Raw genomic sequence first — 20,209 nt, forward strand, 5'->3', positions numbered from 1 at the left:
GCAGACTTTAAGCTTTAAAATGATGTATAACTCAAATCAAATGGACTCTCCTAACCTATCTAAATATTGGAAAGAAAGCACAAACTCAGGAAAAGTGTGAACTGAGAAAACAGGCTCTGAAGTATAGTGTCTATTCAAGCGCTTAATCTTTACCAAACCGTGCTGGCTGTGCGATGAAAGGGACAAAAAACAGGAAGTAAACCACCAGAGTAACAACAATGAAGCCTGAAGGGATTAATAGATTAAATTGAAATTAAGCATGCCTCATTAACACATTCTGTCCATAATTAATGCCAACTTTCAAAGCAGTAGCACTATCCTTTCAAAAGTTATTAGAGTTGAAAGTGAAGAGTGTGGACAAGGTTTTTCAGAAATGAAAAAGGGATTCTAAAGACACACTTAATCACACTATTCTACCAAAAATGTTTGACATAAACTGCTAAAAAAAACACACTTTCCTGCAGGTTTTATGATACCAAATTTTAGCATAATGTAAAAGAAGACCCACTCTTTCAGAAAATATGAAAAAGTCAAGTTCGGCTAGGTTGACCCATTTCACTTATTTTCAGTCCTCACGCAAAATCAGTGTGTGCGACTTTATGTTCGTTTTGAGGTGCACGGTCACATATTATGTAGTTGTATAGAATAGCAAAGCCCACTCAAGCATAGCAATATGCCTCAGTCTAACATGAAGGGAGGGTGACACAATAGGAACATGGACCTACTACACATGGACTAGAAACGAAGGTTTTTCTTTGATCCCATCATCACTGCCGCCACCTGATTATGCGCATCTTTATGAGTACATTCAGGTGCTTGGATAATGACGATTATGCAATCATGCATCGTCACTGACAAAAGAACCATTTCCCTCATTGCGGTCTTATTTTGCTGATGTGTCTTTTCACACTCAACTGCCTTTGAATAAACACCGATGAAAGGGAGCAGCAAACCCGAAAACATGCCAGTTTTCCTGTCACAACATTGAAAATTAATGAAGTGGACACTTGTGGACAAGCATGTAACATGGCTTAATGATAGGACATACTTGCCATCTACGGTTACTGCCCATGTTTACTCTGGAACAATGAGCGAAAAATGGGGAAAATTAGATTACAAATCACAACTAATCTGTCAAAATAATTGCTTTCTCTCGTAAAGTACGTGCATTTCGCAAATGAAATTACCTGAGCGATAATTTCTCAATGTACACTACAACTGCACATGCATTTTTCTTGATTTAAGATAATTACTATCTTCTGCGCATGTAGTTTTTAGATTTCTCAAAGCGTCGTCTTGTTTTTATCCAGGCTGGTTGTCAGCGGTGATGATAAGATCAAAGCAGTAAAACATGCTTAAAATGCTTTTGTGACGCTTTTGACAGAACCAGGTGCATGAATTAATTAACGAGCGATGAATGTCCATTGTGTAGTAGGTCCACGATAGGAATTACTGGGATTAAATATACCAGGCCTGAGAGGCTCTACTTGAAACTATGTGCATGATTATATATTGAAGTGACTTCAGTAGTACCATTTTCTGAGGGGCGCAGCCCCAAAGAAAATACTGCTACTGAAGTCACCGCAGGCACATGTTACCAGAACTTTAAACAATAGCGTGGTACCGGGTATATTTCTTTTATATCCCTCCCAATGAATGGTATATGTAACTCCTTGAGGACGGACTGATTTTGCTATATCACACACATTTTCCATACATATTTACCCGAGTATTCTTGCGACTCGTCTTCAACGGGTTAACGGTAACAGCAAAGTAAAGTACATGTAGGTGGTTGACTGATTTAAAGTCATTTTTTTTTTGCATCGACTGCGCGATGCCCTTAATCTCATGAAGCGTAGAAGCAGTGCGTTTGGTGGAAAACCGGACTGTGACGTACTGTCTCATGCAACAAAATATGCGCTTGTGACAAGAGTGAAGCGCGTGCGCTTAGCAAATATCACTATGGCAGTATGATATATATATTTTTTTTACTACTTTCCTAGGGAAATAGTTGGACTAGGATTTTCATGGTGGAAATATGTTTTGCCACTTTCAATACCCTCAACCAATCAGAGGACAAGAAATAAGTTGTGAGGGATACAATAATATCTATTCATTGACAGGTAGTTCCACACAAATATCTGTGCCAATTGGCAAAGAAAACACAGTAAGGGTTGATGTCCATTCATGGGCACATACATAATATACATTCATACCGAGCTCTACGATTCATATACTGTAAAACATGACATATTCGTGGCATGAAATTTTTGCGAATTGGAGCCGACGGCCTTTTACGTGGCATGAAAATTTTGCGACTTGGAGTTCAATGCATATAGTGTCGACAAGAAATTTTGCGTGCATTTTAATTTCGAGAATCTTGGCGCTCGCAAAATTAAAATGCATGCGAACATGCCTCATTTTACAGTATATGGTGTTGCATAATTATTAAAACACTATGGATTATACGGTGTCCACTTAGTGAAAAAACAAAAAACAAAAAGCAGAAAATAAGGATTAAATTATGGCAGAATATCACCTGACCATGAAGATTCTGATAAACAGTTATATCGCCAATACAGTCAACTCTGCATACAGTACAGTTGACGGCTTATGTGTCAAATAATAGGCAATGTCGATGAAGAAAGGAAGAGTCCCAATGTACATTGTGGTTTTCCGAGTCAGAGTTCTAGTCAGAGTTGCTTTCTTAACATCTTTCCTGACATGGGAGCTTGATGCTGTCTTGGGTGGTCTTTGGCGCAGATGCCCAGCAATTCTCACAGTAATATCACTGCCAGCATGAATAGCCCTCGATAAACTACATTGTACAATAGGCATTGGTGTATGAAAGAGTTAGAGATCTACATAGCTATGCCACAGTGGCACAAAGGCATCTAAACAGTGCCAAAGCTGACCTCCATATGGTCCAACTTCCCATACATGTGACTGTCATTTGATTTTCAATGGCACTGTATCGTATAGCCAAGAGCACTTTCTGGCTGAGTTCACACTTGCCCAATTTTCCCAACCAGAGAGTTCAGACCAATTGACACCACTAATTCAAGGCAACCTGAGGGTCACCAAGGAGGTTCAAGAGATGGAGTAACAACAGTGTTATTCCCTTTGATCCCATGTTTGATGCCACCACCAAGAAATAATTGAAGTACATGTATGTGCTAAACTGGCGCTACCTCACAGATAGGAAGACAATTGATTCATGTGGCATTGCATCATGACTCGTCACTTTCAATGGAAGATATGTCTTTATGATGGTGATTACTTTTCACTCGCTGTCCCTTCTTATGAAACATGAGCGGTACATAAAGGTACAGACACAGGGATGTGCAAATAAAAAATCAACAAAAATTGATGAAATAAGAAATAAAAATTACCCAACTTTACATGTTTTTACACTAATCTAACATATAAATGAATAAAGAACTACACTTGAAGATTATACCATATTAGTTTCATTTGTCGGAAGTGATCGGAAAGATGATAAAATCGATTTTCCAGTAAGGGTGCAGTTCAAATATTTTTACAACGTACGGCTCAGATTTATACTTTTTGACGTAATCCTGGACAGGAGTTACTTTGCTATGCCTTATCATTAGCTGAAATTCAATCTCCTTTTATACACAAACAAACAAAATATAGCCGACATTATGTTAGTGTTCCAAATGAATCATCTCTTTGCTTGGAAAGACGGCGGCATCGAACCCTGATCATCGAAGTCACAAATGCACCTGTGGAATTCTTTTGTACGTCAAAAGAAAACTGACAGCTGTTTGAATGTTTACAGCCAGTTGGAACTCCATTTCTCAAACCTCCTTGGGGTCACCAACAAAAACCCAGTCTGCATGAATATCATCTCCTCAGAATTCAGTGTGGCTGCTACCAGTGTACAAAGATCCGTCTCCTACCTCAGGCATTCTTTTTTTAAGAGACAACTGTCATGGAGTATTAGCTTTAGATCTTCACACACAGAGAGGTTCAAAATCAGGAAACAGAAATTGAATGGTTAAAATTTTTGCTTCTTCCTCCTCACTCAATGCCAGATTTAAGGATAATTTAACCCTGAGACAAAGAAATTATATGCTGACTGGCTTCAAGCAAATGAACCAATAAGTGCATTTAAATTCCAGCTTTTGGCTCATACTATTGGAATTTATACATTCAGGTCACACAATGTCGGTTAATATCTAATTTCTAAGAAGCACATTTGTCTTGATTACACTTCTGTTTAGAGTAATCTGCAAAATCTGTTACCAATAACATTTGGCGGCCTTGTCGAATACAGCTCAGCACTTCCAAATGTAACACGAAAATTAAGCATGATTCATTGCTTTGAGTTGACTGATTTGATTTAATGCTTATTCATGAAGTACGATAACACAAAGTCATGACTGGATTGAATGATTATCAGAAGCACACTTCTCTAGTATGGAATATATATTTTAAAAAAAAATGGTGCTTAGCATCAAACCAAGTGACACAGGTTCAGTGAGGTTCATCGATATTGCATGATTTCTATCTTCAGTTTCTCATAGAGCCCGAGGTAGTACGCGCCACCAAATGCAATCCAGATGACGCGAGGAACAACACCAGCAAACAGGCCCCTAATGCCGCGCTCCTGCCACACAGCTCTGAAGACATCTGGGATGCGATCCACCTTGCTGCTAGTCCCCTGCCCCCCTAGCATGATACGGGTTTTAACAACGTCACAGGGACAGGTCAAGATTGCCGCTACTCCTCCAGCAATCGCCCCACAAATCCCCGACTGCCAAGCATCCACAGGTTGCCCCTGGTACGAAGACCACACTTTCTTGCTGAGGTCCCACAGGGGATACTGGACGAAGGCGTAGGGAGCGTCGCGGAGGACTGTGCTGGAAAATCCTCGATAGAGTCCATGGAGTCCGTCTCTTCTGATGGCTTCACGGAGAATAACCTGACTGGGCCTCCGAGAGGCTTGAGCACGCTGCTTAACCACCTCAGCAGGCACGCGCACAAGGAGCGACGTGAGCTCCCCTGAGGTTGCGCCCAACATCAGCACAGCGGGTTCAAACTCCGCCGGAAGACGGGAAGCCCCAAAGGCTTTGGACGTCTCGTAGACACCAAAGAAGATGGCAGAGTTGGGCACCGTTACCAGGAGGACTGGAAGGATGCCCGAGAGGGAGCCGCGGAATCCTCCCGACTTCCAGAGACCCTGAGGGCTCTGCAGACGAGTCTTGATGGTGTCGATTGGGTGGAGGGAGGCATCCACTACGGCTCCTGCTGCACCCCCAGCCAGCACGGCCTGGGGAAGGGATGGGATCTGATCACTCATTGCTCAACATATCTAGGAAAAAGGGGAGATGATGGACAGTAGTCAGCCTGATCTCATTTCAAGAGTCTGAGTGAATATGATGCTCATGAACCTTACCTCATTATCATCACAAATTTTCTCCCAAACTCCATCTACTAAAACTGCATAGTAATATCAAGGAGAGTCCAAAGAACCACCAGGAAGATAATTGTGTACAGCACGGAATGCAATGGGCAAATAGAATTCTCAAATCGTGAGATATTCTTATCAGGACATAAAAGAGATCTTAAACTTTTTAGTGAGCATCTTGTGGAATCAATCATGGAGACAAGTGGGCTGCGGAGGGACAATGCCTAACGGCTTGGATGTGACTGGAGTGTAAACACGGCTCCTGCAACAAACACACACACACACACACACACACACACACACACACACACACACACACACACACGCATGAATGAAGCCATAAAAGGCCTGGATCACACAGTTTGTGTGTTTTCATTAGCTCGTCTGTAGTGTAGGCAGCAAACAACTTTAAATACATTGGCTCACTGTACAGCGAATAAGCAAACTCTTCACCAATGCTCCCAATACATGTATATGACACAAGAAAAGCTTAAATATGGCACAAGAAAAGCTTTTAAAATGTAACAGGAAGGACTACAAATAAGCAAGTGATATTATACAATACTGTACTGCCGCCAATGAGTTTAATCAACACCACAATTGTGCACGAACAGAATATTCACCCCAATCTTTAAGAGAAGTTCGAAGCTTTCAACAGTAGAAAGGCTCTCTCTCTCCTGACAAGACTCTTCAAATATACATGTCTCAATATGTGACCCTGCAACAAAAAACCAACAAAAAGTCACCAGATGTGGATTTCCAGTGAAGGACAGTGGTAGCTCTATTCTGAAAGAGCAGACTCTAAGCTTTAAAATGATGTATAGCTCCATTCAAATCAGTTGCTCCATTCAAATGGACTATTCTATTAAACCCATCTAAATATTGGAAAGAAAGCAAATACTGTGGAAAAGAGTTTACTGAAAAAAGAGTTTCTTTTAAGGAATAGGGTCTATTCAAGTGCTCAATCTTACCATGCCGTGCTAGCTGTGTAATGAATGGGACAAAAAAGAGGAATTTTCACTCCATAGCATTAACAATGAAGAGATTATCAGATTCAGCTAAAATTGATCATGCTTTATCAATGCATTCTATCCATGGCTGATACCAGCTTTCAAAGCAGTAGCATTATCCTTTCAAAAGTTATTACAAATAACAATTGAAAAGGAAGAGTGTTTGGAGGACTTTTTAAAGAAATGAAAAGGGAACTCTAAAGCCTGCCACACACTATACAAACCGCAAGTATACGACCTTTATCAAAAGACCATACGACCCAGTCTCATGACCGGCCAACGCACACTATATGACCTGACCTTACGAGTAGGCTTACGACTGTTCTGTCTTCAGTACATTTTACCTTAGATGAGTATTAAAGCGCATGCGCGCTTGAATTTTACTGTATCTCGATTGGCTGAAAGCCCACGACCGGCCGTGGAAATTCAACATATAATCAAATCTCTATGACTGGCGCTAAGACCCAGTCGTACGACTGGAAACTGGCAAAACTGGTGACATCATACTTCCGGTCTCAAGGTCGTATGACCAGTCGGATCGTTGTGGCGGGCTTAAGACTATTAATCACACTATTCTATTAAAAAAAAAAAAATGTTCTGGAAAACTGCTTAAAACACAGTTTCCTATTCGTATCATGATCCAAAACTTTACCATGATGCAGATGAAGGCTTGCTCTTTCAGAAAATATGAAAAACTCAAGATTGATGAACTTGACCCATTTCATCTATTTTGAATCCTGACTCAAAAGCAGTGTGTGCAACTTTTTGTTGGTTTTATGATGCATGGTCACATATAAAAGCATGTGATCGCTTTTGATGTGGTGGCCATGGTGACAGTGTTTCAATTTTTATACATAATGCCAGGACATCAGGCCTTCTACCAGAATCACTCTTTACCACAGTCTGAAGTTATATCTTACATGGTTGCAAAGATAGAAGTACATTTTGTTGTTGTTGTTGCAAAGTCATCATTCATGGCATCATATCTGTTACTTTGCCTTTGCAAACATTCATCACAATTTGAATTTATGTTTTCGAAGTACATGGTTGCAAAGTTACACAGCTTTAGTTCTTTTTCTTTCTTTGTTTACATAAAATATTTAATACCATATATGGCATTACAGGAAGTTATTCACTTTGCCCAAATCTGAATGGACAGTAATTCTCCCCATACTGTAACTTACTGGAATATAATTGCTCTCCATAGGTGATTTGTACATTGTAGTATGGAGAAAAGAAAATTACATCTTTTGTAATGACATTGATCATTAATAATTAATCATTATTACCAAGGGTACAAAGAAAATGTATAAAAATGACAGTTGTACAATAATGACATTTATAATGATAATAATAAAAAAGAATAATACGAAATTAGACAAAAGCAGTCGATGAACCAGCAGGAGGCACTTTTTAACTCTTAATGTGCCAGGCCCAAAACCCCTAACGTGCCAGAGGTTTTTACTTAAGGCCAGAATGTATCGAAACTGGACTGACAATGTAATTTAAAACTGCCATATCTTTCAAACTATCGACTGTTTTGAATTGAGTTCTACACAACAAATATCAAGAAATGATTGTTCTTTCGTGCCATGTAGTCAGTTTTCCGTAATATCTATCTGAACTTGAAATATTGCAGAAATGAATAATATCATCAAAAAATTATTGGAATTTTTTGTGTAGTATGAAAAGAAAGAGTCAGTCGTGGTTTTTCTTCAATAGAACGCTCCCTTGACTCTGTGAGAAAGTTTTAGAGCTACATCTCCCGTTTCAAATGATAGCAAAATTGTCTTCTAGAATTGTATGATTCCAAAGATACAAGCGGTTTATTTTGTCTTAGCAATTTCTCTTTCTGCCTCAGTAATTCATTCCCAAATCTGAGTCCTTTAGTCCCAGATCCTGTATTTGAAACTAAAGTAATTGTCCCGGGCCCTGGAAAGTGTCTTTTGTCCACTTGAGAAGGAAGCACCCTCTAATCCTTCTTTTGTCTATGCGGACTACGGGCGGGCGCACTCTATTGAAATCGGCAGGCCTTTGTCAGCGAGGATTTGTGCGCGCGCAATTCCTTGGTAACGGCGGAGATCATCCGAGTACTGATTGAGTACAATACACACTAGCGGTTGCTAGGGGCAGCTTGAAGGATGAACATGACTCCTGATCGAAAGCGAAGATGCTGCCGTTATCTGACCGATAAAAGTGCACACGCCTTCCGGTTTTTATTTGTCTAACGCTGTATCAATCAAGAATGTTGATCCGATCAACCTATTGCCAGCCACTGTCCATCCGATCACAACATTACCAAAATATTATAACAAAGTTAATTCACGGTAGTATACCACTTTTGTGTTTATTGCCAATCCAGAGAAATCAAAGTAAAGTGGGTTTGGCTAGAAAACCAGTTCAATCTCAGCACCACGAGGTCAGTCGCTCGGAGCAGCACACCACGTGCTTGTAAGCCCAGCGCTGGTGTTTGAAGCCATGTGCGTGCAACTGAAAAGCTCACCATTCATTTCATGATTCGGTAAAATAGCGCTACGTTGGGAGGAGCCCTCTCATTCTCGAAACGATCATCTCACTTTGAAATAGTAAAGTTCAATAGCGCTGTACTTGTGAACTATGCGGCCAGAGTTGTGAAGTAATTGAATCTTGCAAACGAATGAATTCAGTCAGATTTGAAATTTCCAAAAGCCCGATCAGAACAGCGAAAATAACAACGAATTGAGACAAGACACTAAAACATGACACAGATAAACAGTGAAAGGAAAGGCAGCTTTGCACATATCATGATGAAGGAGCGAACAATGCAATTACATTCAACAAAATCATTACGGTACAAATAACACTTAAAAAGAATCAAAAGCCCCCTGACAGTAGGCCTGATCTGCATAGCAAAATTGGTGACAAGAAGACAAAACTGTATTGGTGCCGACAAGTATAAAATCACGTTTTACATTGCTGGTATGCTTTTTCAATGTTTGCTGTCTTTGATTGTCTTTAGTCTCATTCGCCGTGAAACATTTGATTATCTGAATATGACATTATTCAACGGCACATTCCATACTTTCACATGGCGTCAGAAATCTCTATAGCGCCTGCCAATATAGGTTTCATACCGAGCGATTTGTAACCATCAGAATTATTTTGAACGTTCATGGAAATCATAACATCGATCACTCTACTGTTGAAGTTCCTTCATTGGTTTATAATAGCCGATGGATGTTAGTTCCGTACTTGAATTCGTACCTTCATTGCGTTGTGACACAGTTTTCATGAAGCAGCATCATCCGACATTTCTTTCTTTCTTTTTTTGTGTGATCTCCAACACTGTTTTACTCCAAGGACTGAACAGCAGAATCTGAGTTTGAAGTTTTCAAAATCTGCATGCTAACAAATAGTTTGATGTTACTTTGCATCCTCTCTCTCTCTCTCTCCCTCTCTCTCTTATCTAAAGTCCTACGTAATAATAACTTTGAAGGATTTGCTTGAGTTTGAACATTTTCCTCTTCACCTGCGACTCGGGGAAAATAACACGTTTCTATAAGAGGTAGGATAAACGATAAGCAAAGCTCAACAAATAACATAAATGCGTAAATATACTTTAATTCTGTGTCTCACTGAGCGATGAATGTTTGGAAACCTATCAAATTATAGGTTTCGAGCTTCCTAAACAGTTGAAATCAAAATCAAACAAGAAAACCCGTTTGCGAATTTGATATTGGCTGTCTACGAATTACTGATCGAATTCTGTTCTACTTTATCGAGACTGTGCTGTAGGGATTGTGTCTGCATCATTGCTTGGCGATAAACGATACAGCTTCGATTTTTGTTATCATGAAATGATAAATAATTATTGATCATTTTGCGTGGTTGAGTAAACAATTTCTATAATACACCAATCGACTGTCGATGGTTCTTTTTTGTTTGTTTTGATTTTGTTTTTGTTTTTGGCCAAAAGAAATAAGATAAATATTCTTGACGTTCGCAACGATTCTGGTCGCTAATTCGAGAGTACGTAGTTAGAGACATTTACTGTTCCCATAGCCAAGGTTATTTACACGCTATTTATAGCCGGAAAGCTACAAGAACCAAAACATCCTCCAAAATACGGCAGGACAATGACAAATTTTACGGATACGGAGATACGCTCAATGCGTGAAAACCAGTTTTCTTCAAAATGTATAGAGAAAAGAAGAAGCAACATAATAAGAGAGAAGGCATGCCGAAAGAGGTACAGTATGAAGACCAATTGAAGAGAAACCCTCAAAGAAAAAAAAAATGCAACCGTGGACGCAAGCACAAAAACAAAAACCAGTACATGGAAAACAACATAGTTTGACTGATTTTCACGTGCACATCGTCACATACATATAGAAAATCAGGCTCTATAATGTACTTTCATATCGGTGGAGTAAAACCAATACAGCCAGTTTGCGCTAAAATTACAGTTCCAGTCACTTTCGTAAGTTTGAGAAAAAAACATCGGTTTTGGGTCAAAACCAGTGTTGATTAGTTGTACTATTTGCATGTCGTCGCTCAAAACAACAGCTCTATTCGCTCTTTGCGAACGCTGCCTACAATTTTTAAACTGAACTAAGCAAAATAATGTTCATCTTTTGCGATCTATATTTTGTCTGAAATTCCGAAACACTAGATTTCTACTTTGAATTTCATTTCGCTTCGAACTAGGAGAAGGTAATCACGCCAAAACAAACTACGAACTACGTGTGGTACCAAGCGGCATAGTTTACAGGTCTACTTTCCGTTCACTGCACACGTGCATAAGACAAGAACAAAAGCGTCTTCTTCTTTTGTATGCTAGCGTGGGGACGATTAGTGAAGTTCACCAAAATAAAAGGATGAAAGACTTGACCGACGAACGCAAGCTTACCGTCTTTGAGGGACAAAATCAAAGCAGCTTCCCACCGGACAGCATCCAAGCGGAACAATACAACTGGAACCGCATAGGCAATACACGCAGATTAAATAGCATACACACGCGTGGTTTACCAATGAGACTTTTGATCTATACACATCTCGCAGAGGGTGCGCTCGCTGCGGATTTTCCCGACGCGAAAAAAATACATCTAGCCGAAAAATCACGTATTTACTCAAAATTTTCCAATGTAAGCATACTCATATTTTTGGTGAAAACGATGGCTATGCTAGTCAGCTACCAGTACATATCATTGTCAGTTTCTTGGTGTAACACATTATGGTACCATAAGAACTTAAATAATCAATGTTTTCCGCGCTCTTCTTTGTCGCCGATCGGCGACCATGGCACGTCAGCACTAAGGTCGCCGTTCGGCGACCATGGCACGTTAAGAGTTAATAGGCCAATACTAGCCCTCCTGGTGAAATAATTTTTTTCTACCTTTACCATACTTCACCTCCCCCCCCCCCCAAAAAAAAAAAAAATGATTGTACAAGCTAAAGAATTAGCAAGTGTAACATTTATGACATAGACAAAGTTCTACTTAACTCTACCTATATTATGGCTAACACTTGGACTTTGGACAATGAGACAAAAATCACTGGACATCAATTCATGTCTGATTATGTGACATGTACATTTACTGTATACTTTCCAGACAAGATCACTACAAATAAAATTCTCAATTGTACATGTACAATTGTGTAGGATTGTAGGATATTGACAGGATAGCAAAGCTGAATGGATGCATGTTTTTGTTTCTACCAATATCCAAGGGGAAATTTAGTGTAGAAACTATCATCTTGTCATTAATCAACCCACTGGGGATAAGCTGATTTCATACAACAGATTATACGCATTTCCCACAGACACATGCCGGCATACATGTATGTATGCTTGGGACTAGTCTTCAACGGGTAAAATGGCACACTAAATTTCACAGAATATCTCATAATATTATTGAAGAGACATTAGATGTAAAAGTGGTTTCATTCACTAAATCTGTGCAAAATACCATACTGAAATAAAGGAGCAAATTTAAAATAGGAATAAAAATCTATTTTTTTTTCTATCTAATGTGTTATCATTTCAAGGATGTCAAAAATCCAGAATAATATTTGTAGAGGTTTCTGATAATTCTGCAATGTAACCAAAAGTATTACTGATTTAAATATTTTATTATTAAACTATTATTTATTTAAATATTCAAAAGACTGCCTTTAGGTAAACTTTATTAAAACCCCAAACAAACATGATACAACACAAGCAACACAGAACACCAAACCAATTAATTGGCATGGGGGGGGGGGGGAGGAGTCATATTCATTGCACAATAGAGATTACTCAATTATGAGGTACATTGTATGAACTTGGTTTCATAGACACTGCTGAAGATTCATCACAAGAATAGATAACACAAACGGTGGAGACCTCTGAGCATCATTGCTCACGTTCATTCCTCAATTCTCAAGACAATGAGCATGCATACACATCACAGAAAGATCAAAAATAAAAATCAGATAAGGTTGGCACCAGAGCCAACAGGACATTCACAAAGGCCAATGGTGAGGTATATAATAAAGTAATACTCAGTATCGGTACAGACTCAGTATTGGTATTATACCCTTGAGTGGGACGATTTGTATTCAGTTATACTGACTTGATTTAAGGGTTACTACTATAGTGTTTGTAGCATGAGAACTTTTGACTTCTCATACATTCCGAGGAATATAAACCCTCCAATGGCTATGAAAGTCACTCGGGGGGTCACTCCAGCAAACAGCCCCTTTAAGCCTTTCTCTCGTAGAACCTCCCTGGCAACGAGCAGCACATTTCCTACCGCAACATTGCTGCCCTTTGATGCAAGCATGATCCTGGTCTTCACGACGTCCAGGGGTGTGGTGACCGCTGCGGCCACACCCCCTGCGAGGGATCCACACACAGCCCCCTGCCAAGCGTCCGTGGGCCGGCCCTGGTAGGCACCCCAGGATTTCTTGGCCATTTCCCAGAGTGGAAACTGCACAAGTGAGAACGGAATCTCACGCATCACTGTCACGGAATAGCCCCGGTATAGGCCTTTGATCCCTTCTTCGGCAACCGTCCGCCGCAGGATGCCTACACTCCACTGCCTTGTAGCCTGCGCCCTCTGCTTGACAACTTCAACGGGTACGCGAACCAGGCAAGCCATGACCTCGCCCGCTGAGGCTGCACCCATGTGAATGAAAGAATCATGGCATCTTGGAAAGAGCTTACTACCGGCAGACTTTGCTCCCTCATACGTGGAGAAGAATATCGCTGCGGTGGGCGCAGAGCCCACAAATGCTGGCAAGATGCCTGAGTAAATCCCCCGGAAGCCACCAGCCTTCAAAAAGCCCTGCGAGCTCTGCAGCCGAGTTTTGATGGTGTCTATCGGAAAGAGAGAGGCATCGACCGACATCCCTGCGATAGCACCGGACACCAGCGCAATATGAAAGGGAGCTGACTGATCGCTCATAGTGCCTGATGTATGGCGATCTGGCAGGAAGACAGAGAAAAGGAGACGACTGTATTAAAGTCAAAAAGATGCAAAGAAGAATGCGGGAACCCTCCTCTTCCACTATAAAACAATACGTCCAGTCTCTACATGTTTGGACAAGGTACTTCTGAAACTGCTATTGGTGGCTATGTCAGGTGGGAAACTCCACCAGCACCTCTTTGAGTTATATGAACGTCCAGCACATGAAATAGGTGAGATTCATAAATTATTGAAAAATTCATAATCATTCTTTAGAGAAATTAAAAAAAAAAAGTATCATAAATAAAACAAGTTTTAGAACATAGCTCTACAATTTACTTTATCCCCTTACTCTTACTCATAATCTTGAAACGAAAGATATTACATACCGTACAAACTCAAGATCATAAAAGTTCAAAAAAAATATGAAAGACAAATAAGTGTATGACCATAGACACCTGTCGTTAGATTAGACTTTATATCATTGCAACCAAATATTTTGTATCAATGATGTTTGGTAGTCCTGATGAAGTTTGTTGGTTTAAAATGTCTTAGATTTTTAAACACCTGGAAATCTGTGATAAGATAAGGAAAATATCATCTATTATCACTGAATTAGCTATTCATGTACTAGTATCACACGCATGCTGATTTAATATCAAACATTTGTATCACCTGCATGCCACCTACAATGCAATAAAGTCTAGTGCCCTTATTGAAGTAAGATATGTACACTAGTAAATCATATACTGTAAAACATGATATATTCACGGCACGAAATTTTCGCAAATTGGAGCCTACGGCCTTTTTCGTGGCAAGAAATTTTCGCGAATTTCCTCTTGCGTTCAATGCATATAGTGTAGATAAGAAATTTCGCTTGCATTTTAATTTCGTGAATCTCGGCGCTCGCGAAATTTGCGAAACTAAAAATGCACGCGAACATTTCTTGTTTTACAGTATGCACCAACAATCAAATGGGTGATAAAAATCACCACACAGAGCACATGGTGGAAGCAACCAACCAGAAGGGATGGCTGGGGGAGAGACATTCAGCAAGATCTCACCTGCTACAATGTGAAGTCAAGATAAATGCAAGTAAAACTCTAACTCAGAGGACAAGACAAGCCACAGAGAGCAACAGACAGATCTGATGTTGCATGGATCCTCGTGAATTAAACACTGACAAGATCATGGGCAAGATTTTTAGTAAACACAAGGGGACCCGCCGCCGATTCTAGAGAGCAAGTCACCCATGTGTGCGATCATGTGCGGGAAGGTTCACTGAAGGTTGGTCAAAGTCCTTGTGGCAATAGTTCAGCAGTAGTCTTGAATTCTGTGCAGGTACAGTACCTGTACCTCTCTTTGCGATGAGTTCAAGAACAGGGTGGTTATTGATAATACAGGCCACACAGTATTTTTAGTCAATCTGTGACCTTCAATAGCAAATCCACATCATCATCATCATCATCATCATCTGGTACAGGAAGAAGGCGTTGGCCTGTAATTCCCGATCACTACTTCTTGTTTGGCCTGTACTTAACTAAGTACGACAGAGTACGACATGCGCAGGAGTGGAGTCATGGGAGATCAAAATGATGCTCCCACCAATATTTGTCTATATATCTTTTAAATTTTTCAGTTGTTGGCAAGACCACTATATGTTCCGGCAAGCTGTTCCAGTCCTGTATTATACGTTTGCTGAAAGACTTGCTTCGAACATCCAATCTGCAATGTTCTCTCTGGATCTTGAAACAGTGCCCTCTTGTGGTTCTACTTGTAGGTTGGGAGAAGAAGTGGTCCTGTGAGATGTTGAGAAGTCCGTGCATGATTTGATGGACAGCAATCATGTCTCCTCTTCTTCTTCTGTAGAACAGAGAGTACATATTCAGATGCTTAAGTCTGTCTTGGTATGGGAGGTCCTTGATTTCGCGAACCAATTTGGTTGCCTTCCGCTGGACTCTTTCAATTTTCATTGCATCTTCTTTGTACCTGTTGTGCCATAGAACACTCCCATACTCTAGGTGTGGTCGAATTAGGGTCTTGAACAAAATTGGTAGAGTTGTCTTATCTAGTTGTGAGAAAGTTCTCTTTATAACTCCCAGTAGTTGATATCCCTTACTAACTGCTGATGACACATGTTGATGGAAATTCAGCTGGCAGTCAATTATCACTCCAAAATCCTTTTCGGCTTTTACTGGTTGCAGATTTTTCCCTTGCATGTGGTAATTTCCCTCAGGGCTTCTCTTACCGATGTGGAGTACTTTACATTTGTCCTCATTAAAAGGCAATTGCCATCTCTCAGACCATCTATGTAGATTGTTTAGGTCGTCTTGGAGGTCATTGATCTGTGCTGGTGTGTTCACTGTACTATACAGTTTTGTGTCGTCAGCAAATAGGGCTACTTTACTCTTCCTCACGTCAAGTGGTAGGTCATTAATGTAGATCAGGAAGAGGACTGGTCCGAGTACACTGCCTTGCGGTATCCCGCTTGTTACTGGTGACCAGTTGGAAAATTCTCCATTTACGAAGACTCTCTGTACTCTTCCTGTCAGAAATGCTCTAATCCAGTATAGGAGTTTACCTCTGATTCCATATGCCTCTAATTTGAGTAACAGTCTTTCATGTGGGACACTGTCAAATGCTTTTTTGAAGTCGAGATAGAGAACATCAATCACCTGTCCTTCATCCAGCAACCGTGTCCATTCTTCTAGTACATATAGTAATTGAGTTGCACACGTTCTTCCAGGGGTAAATCCATGTTGACTATGTGAGAGTAAGTCATTACTAAGTAAGTGAGTAACTATCGCATCTCGAAGAACTTTCTCCATTACTTTTCCTGCAACAGAGGTGAGGCTTACTGGTCTATAGTTAGAGGCTTGTGTTCTGCTACCTTTCTTGTGAAGAGGTATTACGGTGCCCTTTTTCCAGTCCAGTGGGAGTTTACTTTCTTGCATAGATTTACTGTAGATCAATGTCAAAGGTTCAGCAATAGTCTCTGCCAGTTCTTTCATCACCTTAGGATGCATCCCATCTGGACCTGCTGACTTGTTAGCATTGAGCGTTTTTAGTTTGCTTACGACATCATCCACTAATATTTTTACTTCACTGAGAATAGGTGAGTCCATTTGTACAGGTATTTGTATATCAGATATACTTTGCAGGTCTTCTTGAGTGAATACGCTAGAGAAGTATTCATTCAGAATGTTTGCAATTTCACTGTCGGTTTGAGCAAGTTGACCATCCTCATTCACGAGATTCACAATACGACTCTTACTCTTCACCTTACTGTTGGCGTAACGCCAAAAGGCTTTGGGATTTTTGTCAATGTTCTCTACGAGGTCTGCTTCAAAGTTTCTGCTAGCTGCTCTTGTAGCTTTCCTCAGTTGATTTCTTGCTTGTTTATAATCCTTTAAATCTTGTTCCCTTTCCTCTCTTGTTCTATTATCATCTCTATAGCGTTTCCAGCAACGTGTCTTTTTCTTAGATAATTTCAAGATGGGTCTTGTTATGTAGATATTTCGTCTTTTGTCTTTACTGTGCTTCCGTACAGGCACATGATTATCAACACACTCCTTTGTTATCTGTAGAAATATATTCCATGCCTGTTCACAGCTCGTTTCTGTAAGATCTTTTTCCCAGTCCATTGTCTCCAGTGTTTCATTCATAGTTATGTAGTCTCCTTTCTGATAGATTACACGTTTTTTCCCCTTTGTTGTCTCCTCTGTTTTCTGCAGAATGTCTAACACTGCTAATAAACACACATGATCGCTCAGTCCTAGTGGAGGCAGATGATCAATTGAAGTAATCATATCAGCAGTATTGGTAAATGCTAGATCAAGCACATTGGCACTTTGTCCATTTCTAAAACGTGTAGCCTCGTATACATGCTGGTGAAGAAACGATTCCTGTGTAGCAGTGAGGAACATGTTTGATGAGTTATTGAGAGTAGAGTCCACATGTGCTCTCTTCCAATTAATATCAGGATAATTAAAATCCCCCATGATAAGTTTGTACTTCTCTCCACTCTCACTAACCAGTTCCATGAGTTCGCATAATAATTTGTTGTTTTCCATCTTGCTAGATGGGCTCCTGTAGATGCATCCCACCAGAAGCTTGTCACTTCCTGTGAGTTGGATAGTACACCAAATGTTTTCTGTGTAGTTCAAGTCAAACAAAATTTCTCGAGCTTTGAGATTTGTACTGACGTAAATCGCTAGGCCTCGGTGCTTATCTTCCTTGTCTATATTTGTAAATACATCATATCCTTCAACTTTAATCAGTTCATGCGATACATTAAGGGTGCCCGATTTCGGGATAACTTCACATATCATAATTACTTCTGGGTTATGTTCTCCAACAAGTACTTGCAGTTCATCCATTTTGTTTATAAGAGAGTCTGCATTTGTATATAATACCTTGAATTTGTTCTGATGATTGTGCTCGACACATGTAAGCTCTAGTCCTCCCATGGGTCCTCCATTATTATGGCCGAGTCATTGGGTCTTTGGAGACCCGCCTACTGCTCCAAATACTCCATCTACTTGAATGTCATTATCATCATCTATGTAGTGTGGCTTATGTAGAGCTGAATCCTGAGTGCTTTCCGGTGGATACGCTTCAAGATTCGCTTCACTTGGCTTTCCTTTGTCTCTGTTGCCCTTCACCTTTTTTGGCTGATTCTTCCTCCATCTTGTCACAATTTTTCCCTGACGTATCATTAGGTCCTGTTCCCCGTTTTCTCTCCTCTGCTTGAGTTCTTGTCTTAATTTCCAGCTTTCCTCCCTTTGTTGTCTTGTCATATCTGGGGATATGTATGTGTCCTTCCATTTGTCTGTTTGTCGCAGCCTCCTAGATGCAGACAGTACTTCACTTTTCATGTGTGGGCTCTCCAAATGGATCAGAAGGGCTCTGGGTTTTGACGTCTTACTCTGCCGTTTACTTCCAAGGCGAATGGCTTTAACTATTTGAATGTTGTGTACTTTAAGGCCATTTTTGGTGATGTCTAAGACTGCTTTCTTGTCTTCCGCAACCCTGTCGTGCAATTGTTCTTGTTGGGACTCAGGTATGTTGTAGAAAACAACATTATTCTTTCTCTTTTCTCTGTCCATGATCTCCTCCATTGTAGTCATAGTCACAACATTCCCGACGTCATATTTCGAGTCAAAGTTACCTTCATCAGAACTGTCTCTATCAGTATCAGTTGTGCTGTTTGCTTTTCCCTTGGGCTTAGGTCTTTGTAGTACAGTAATTGCAGGGTTTGGTAATCCTCCTTTGACCTTAGCATCCACTTCAGCCTGATCTCTACACACATCAGCATAAGATTTTCTGAGCTTTTTAACTCCATCATTCACCATCTCTTTCATTGTTTCCTGTGCATTTTTCAGTATCTTCTCTACGGTTTCCTTCATTTCACTTTCTACATTGTTACATAGGTTTTTTGTTACATTTTTGCTACTTATTCTGATTTTTGCTGCTTCAATTGCAATTGATTCACAATCTCTGCAGAACCAGTGGGCTCTGTTCTTATCGTCAGTGAAGAAATGATACATGTCTAGTGTCACATGGTGACAATCCAGGCACGACCACCTCTCGCATGCTTCACACTCAATCATATGGGTCATGCCCTCTTCGTTACAGTACTCACAGATATATATGTCCTTTTTGCTTGATTCCTTCTTACCACGTGCACGACCTAAGTCCTTTCTTTTCTCCTGATCGCGGCCATAGTTGCTTGAGTCGGCAAAGGTTACAGTTCGTTTTGCTTTAGAACTGGCTTGTTTCTTGGTTCCGGTACGTTTAGATACATACGTACGTTCAGGCCCTTTATCAACATCCGGGTGATGGCTTGTTGTAGTAGGCTCTTTCAATACAACTTCTGATGAGGTGTCATCATCAAATTCAGAATCATTTACATTCCCATCCTGAATGCTAGGATTTTTATCTTTGCTGAAAGGTGATAACCTAGAAAGAGTTTTCTGAAGTGTATCCATTATTCAGGCTTCTCCACTATTCCTGATTCCTTTGGGTTGCATGACCTCTGTGTAACCTTGTCAGTCGCGTGCAACTTGCCTGTAGGCTATGAAGTACGCGTGCCTGGTTGAATGGCCGGGAGTACCCTGACCTGGGCACTGGCCTGGCCTTGAACTTTGCTGTAGGCACCCCAAAAATTGGCACCTAAAATTGAGCTTTTTGAAGCAAAAATGATTTGCCAAAAGTCGACTGAATTGCTCAGAAATGATCAAAAGGTCATATGCAAGTAACCATTTCCGTATTATTGAGCAGAAAAGGGTATTTGAGAAAATTTTCTTGCAGAAAAATCAGAGCAACGAAAAAGACGT

At 40.3% G+C, this 20,209-nt stretch overlaps 2 protein-coding genes and 1 pseudogene across 2 annotated transcripts in view; all 3 read right to left on the reverse strand.

Annotated features, from left to right (window-relative positions):
* The window catches only part of LOC139721832 (peptidyl-prolyl cis-trans isomerase-like 3), a 35,937-nt gene that overhangs the window by 10,417 nt on the left and 5,311 nt on the right, over nt 1-20,209 (reverse strand). The gene's annotated exons all lie outside the window — the stretch shown is intronic.
* LOC139721919 (mitochondrial S-adenosylmethionine carrier protein pseudogene) lies at nt 4,511-5,326 on the reverse strand (annotated as a pseudogene).
* LOC139721870 (mitochondrial S-adenosylmethionine carrier protein-like) lies at nt 12,869-13,871 on the reverse strand. The gene has a single exon (XM_071633193.1). The coding sequence runs from the start codon at nt 13,869-13,871 to the stop codon at nt 13,056-13,058; it is 816 nt and encodes a 271-aa protein (XP_071489294.1). The 3' UTR covers nt 12,869-13,055.

This window comes from Diadema antillarum, unplaced genomic scaffold (genome assembly GCF_040938485.1).
Source record: "Diadema antillarum isolate AM-2024a unplaced genomic scaffold, OU_Dant_1.0 scf00000151, whole genome shotgun sequence".
Classification (NCBI taxonomy): domain Eukaryota; kingdom Metazoa; phylum Echinodermata; class Echinoidea; order Diadematoida; family Diadematidae; genus Diadema; species Diadema antillarum.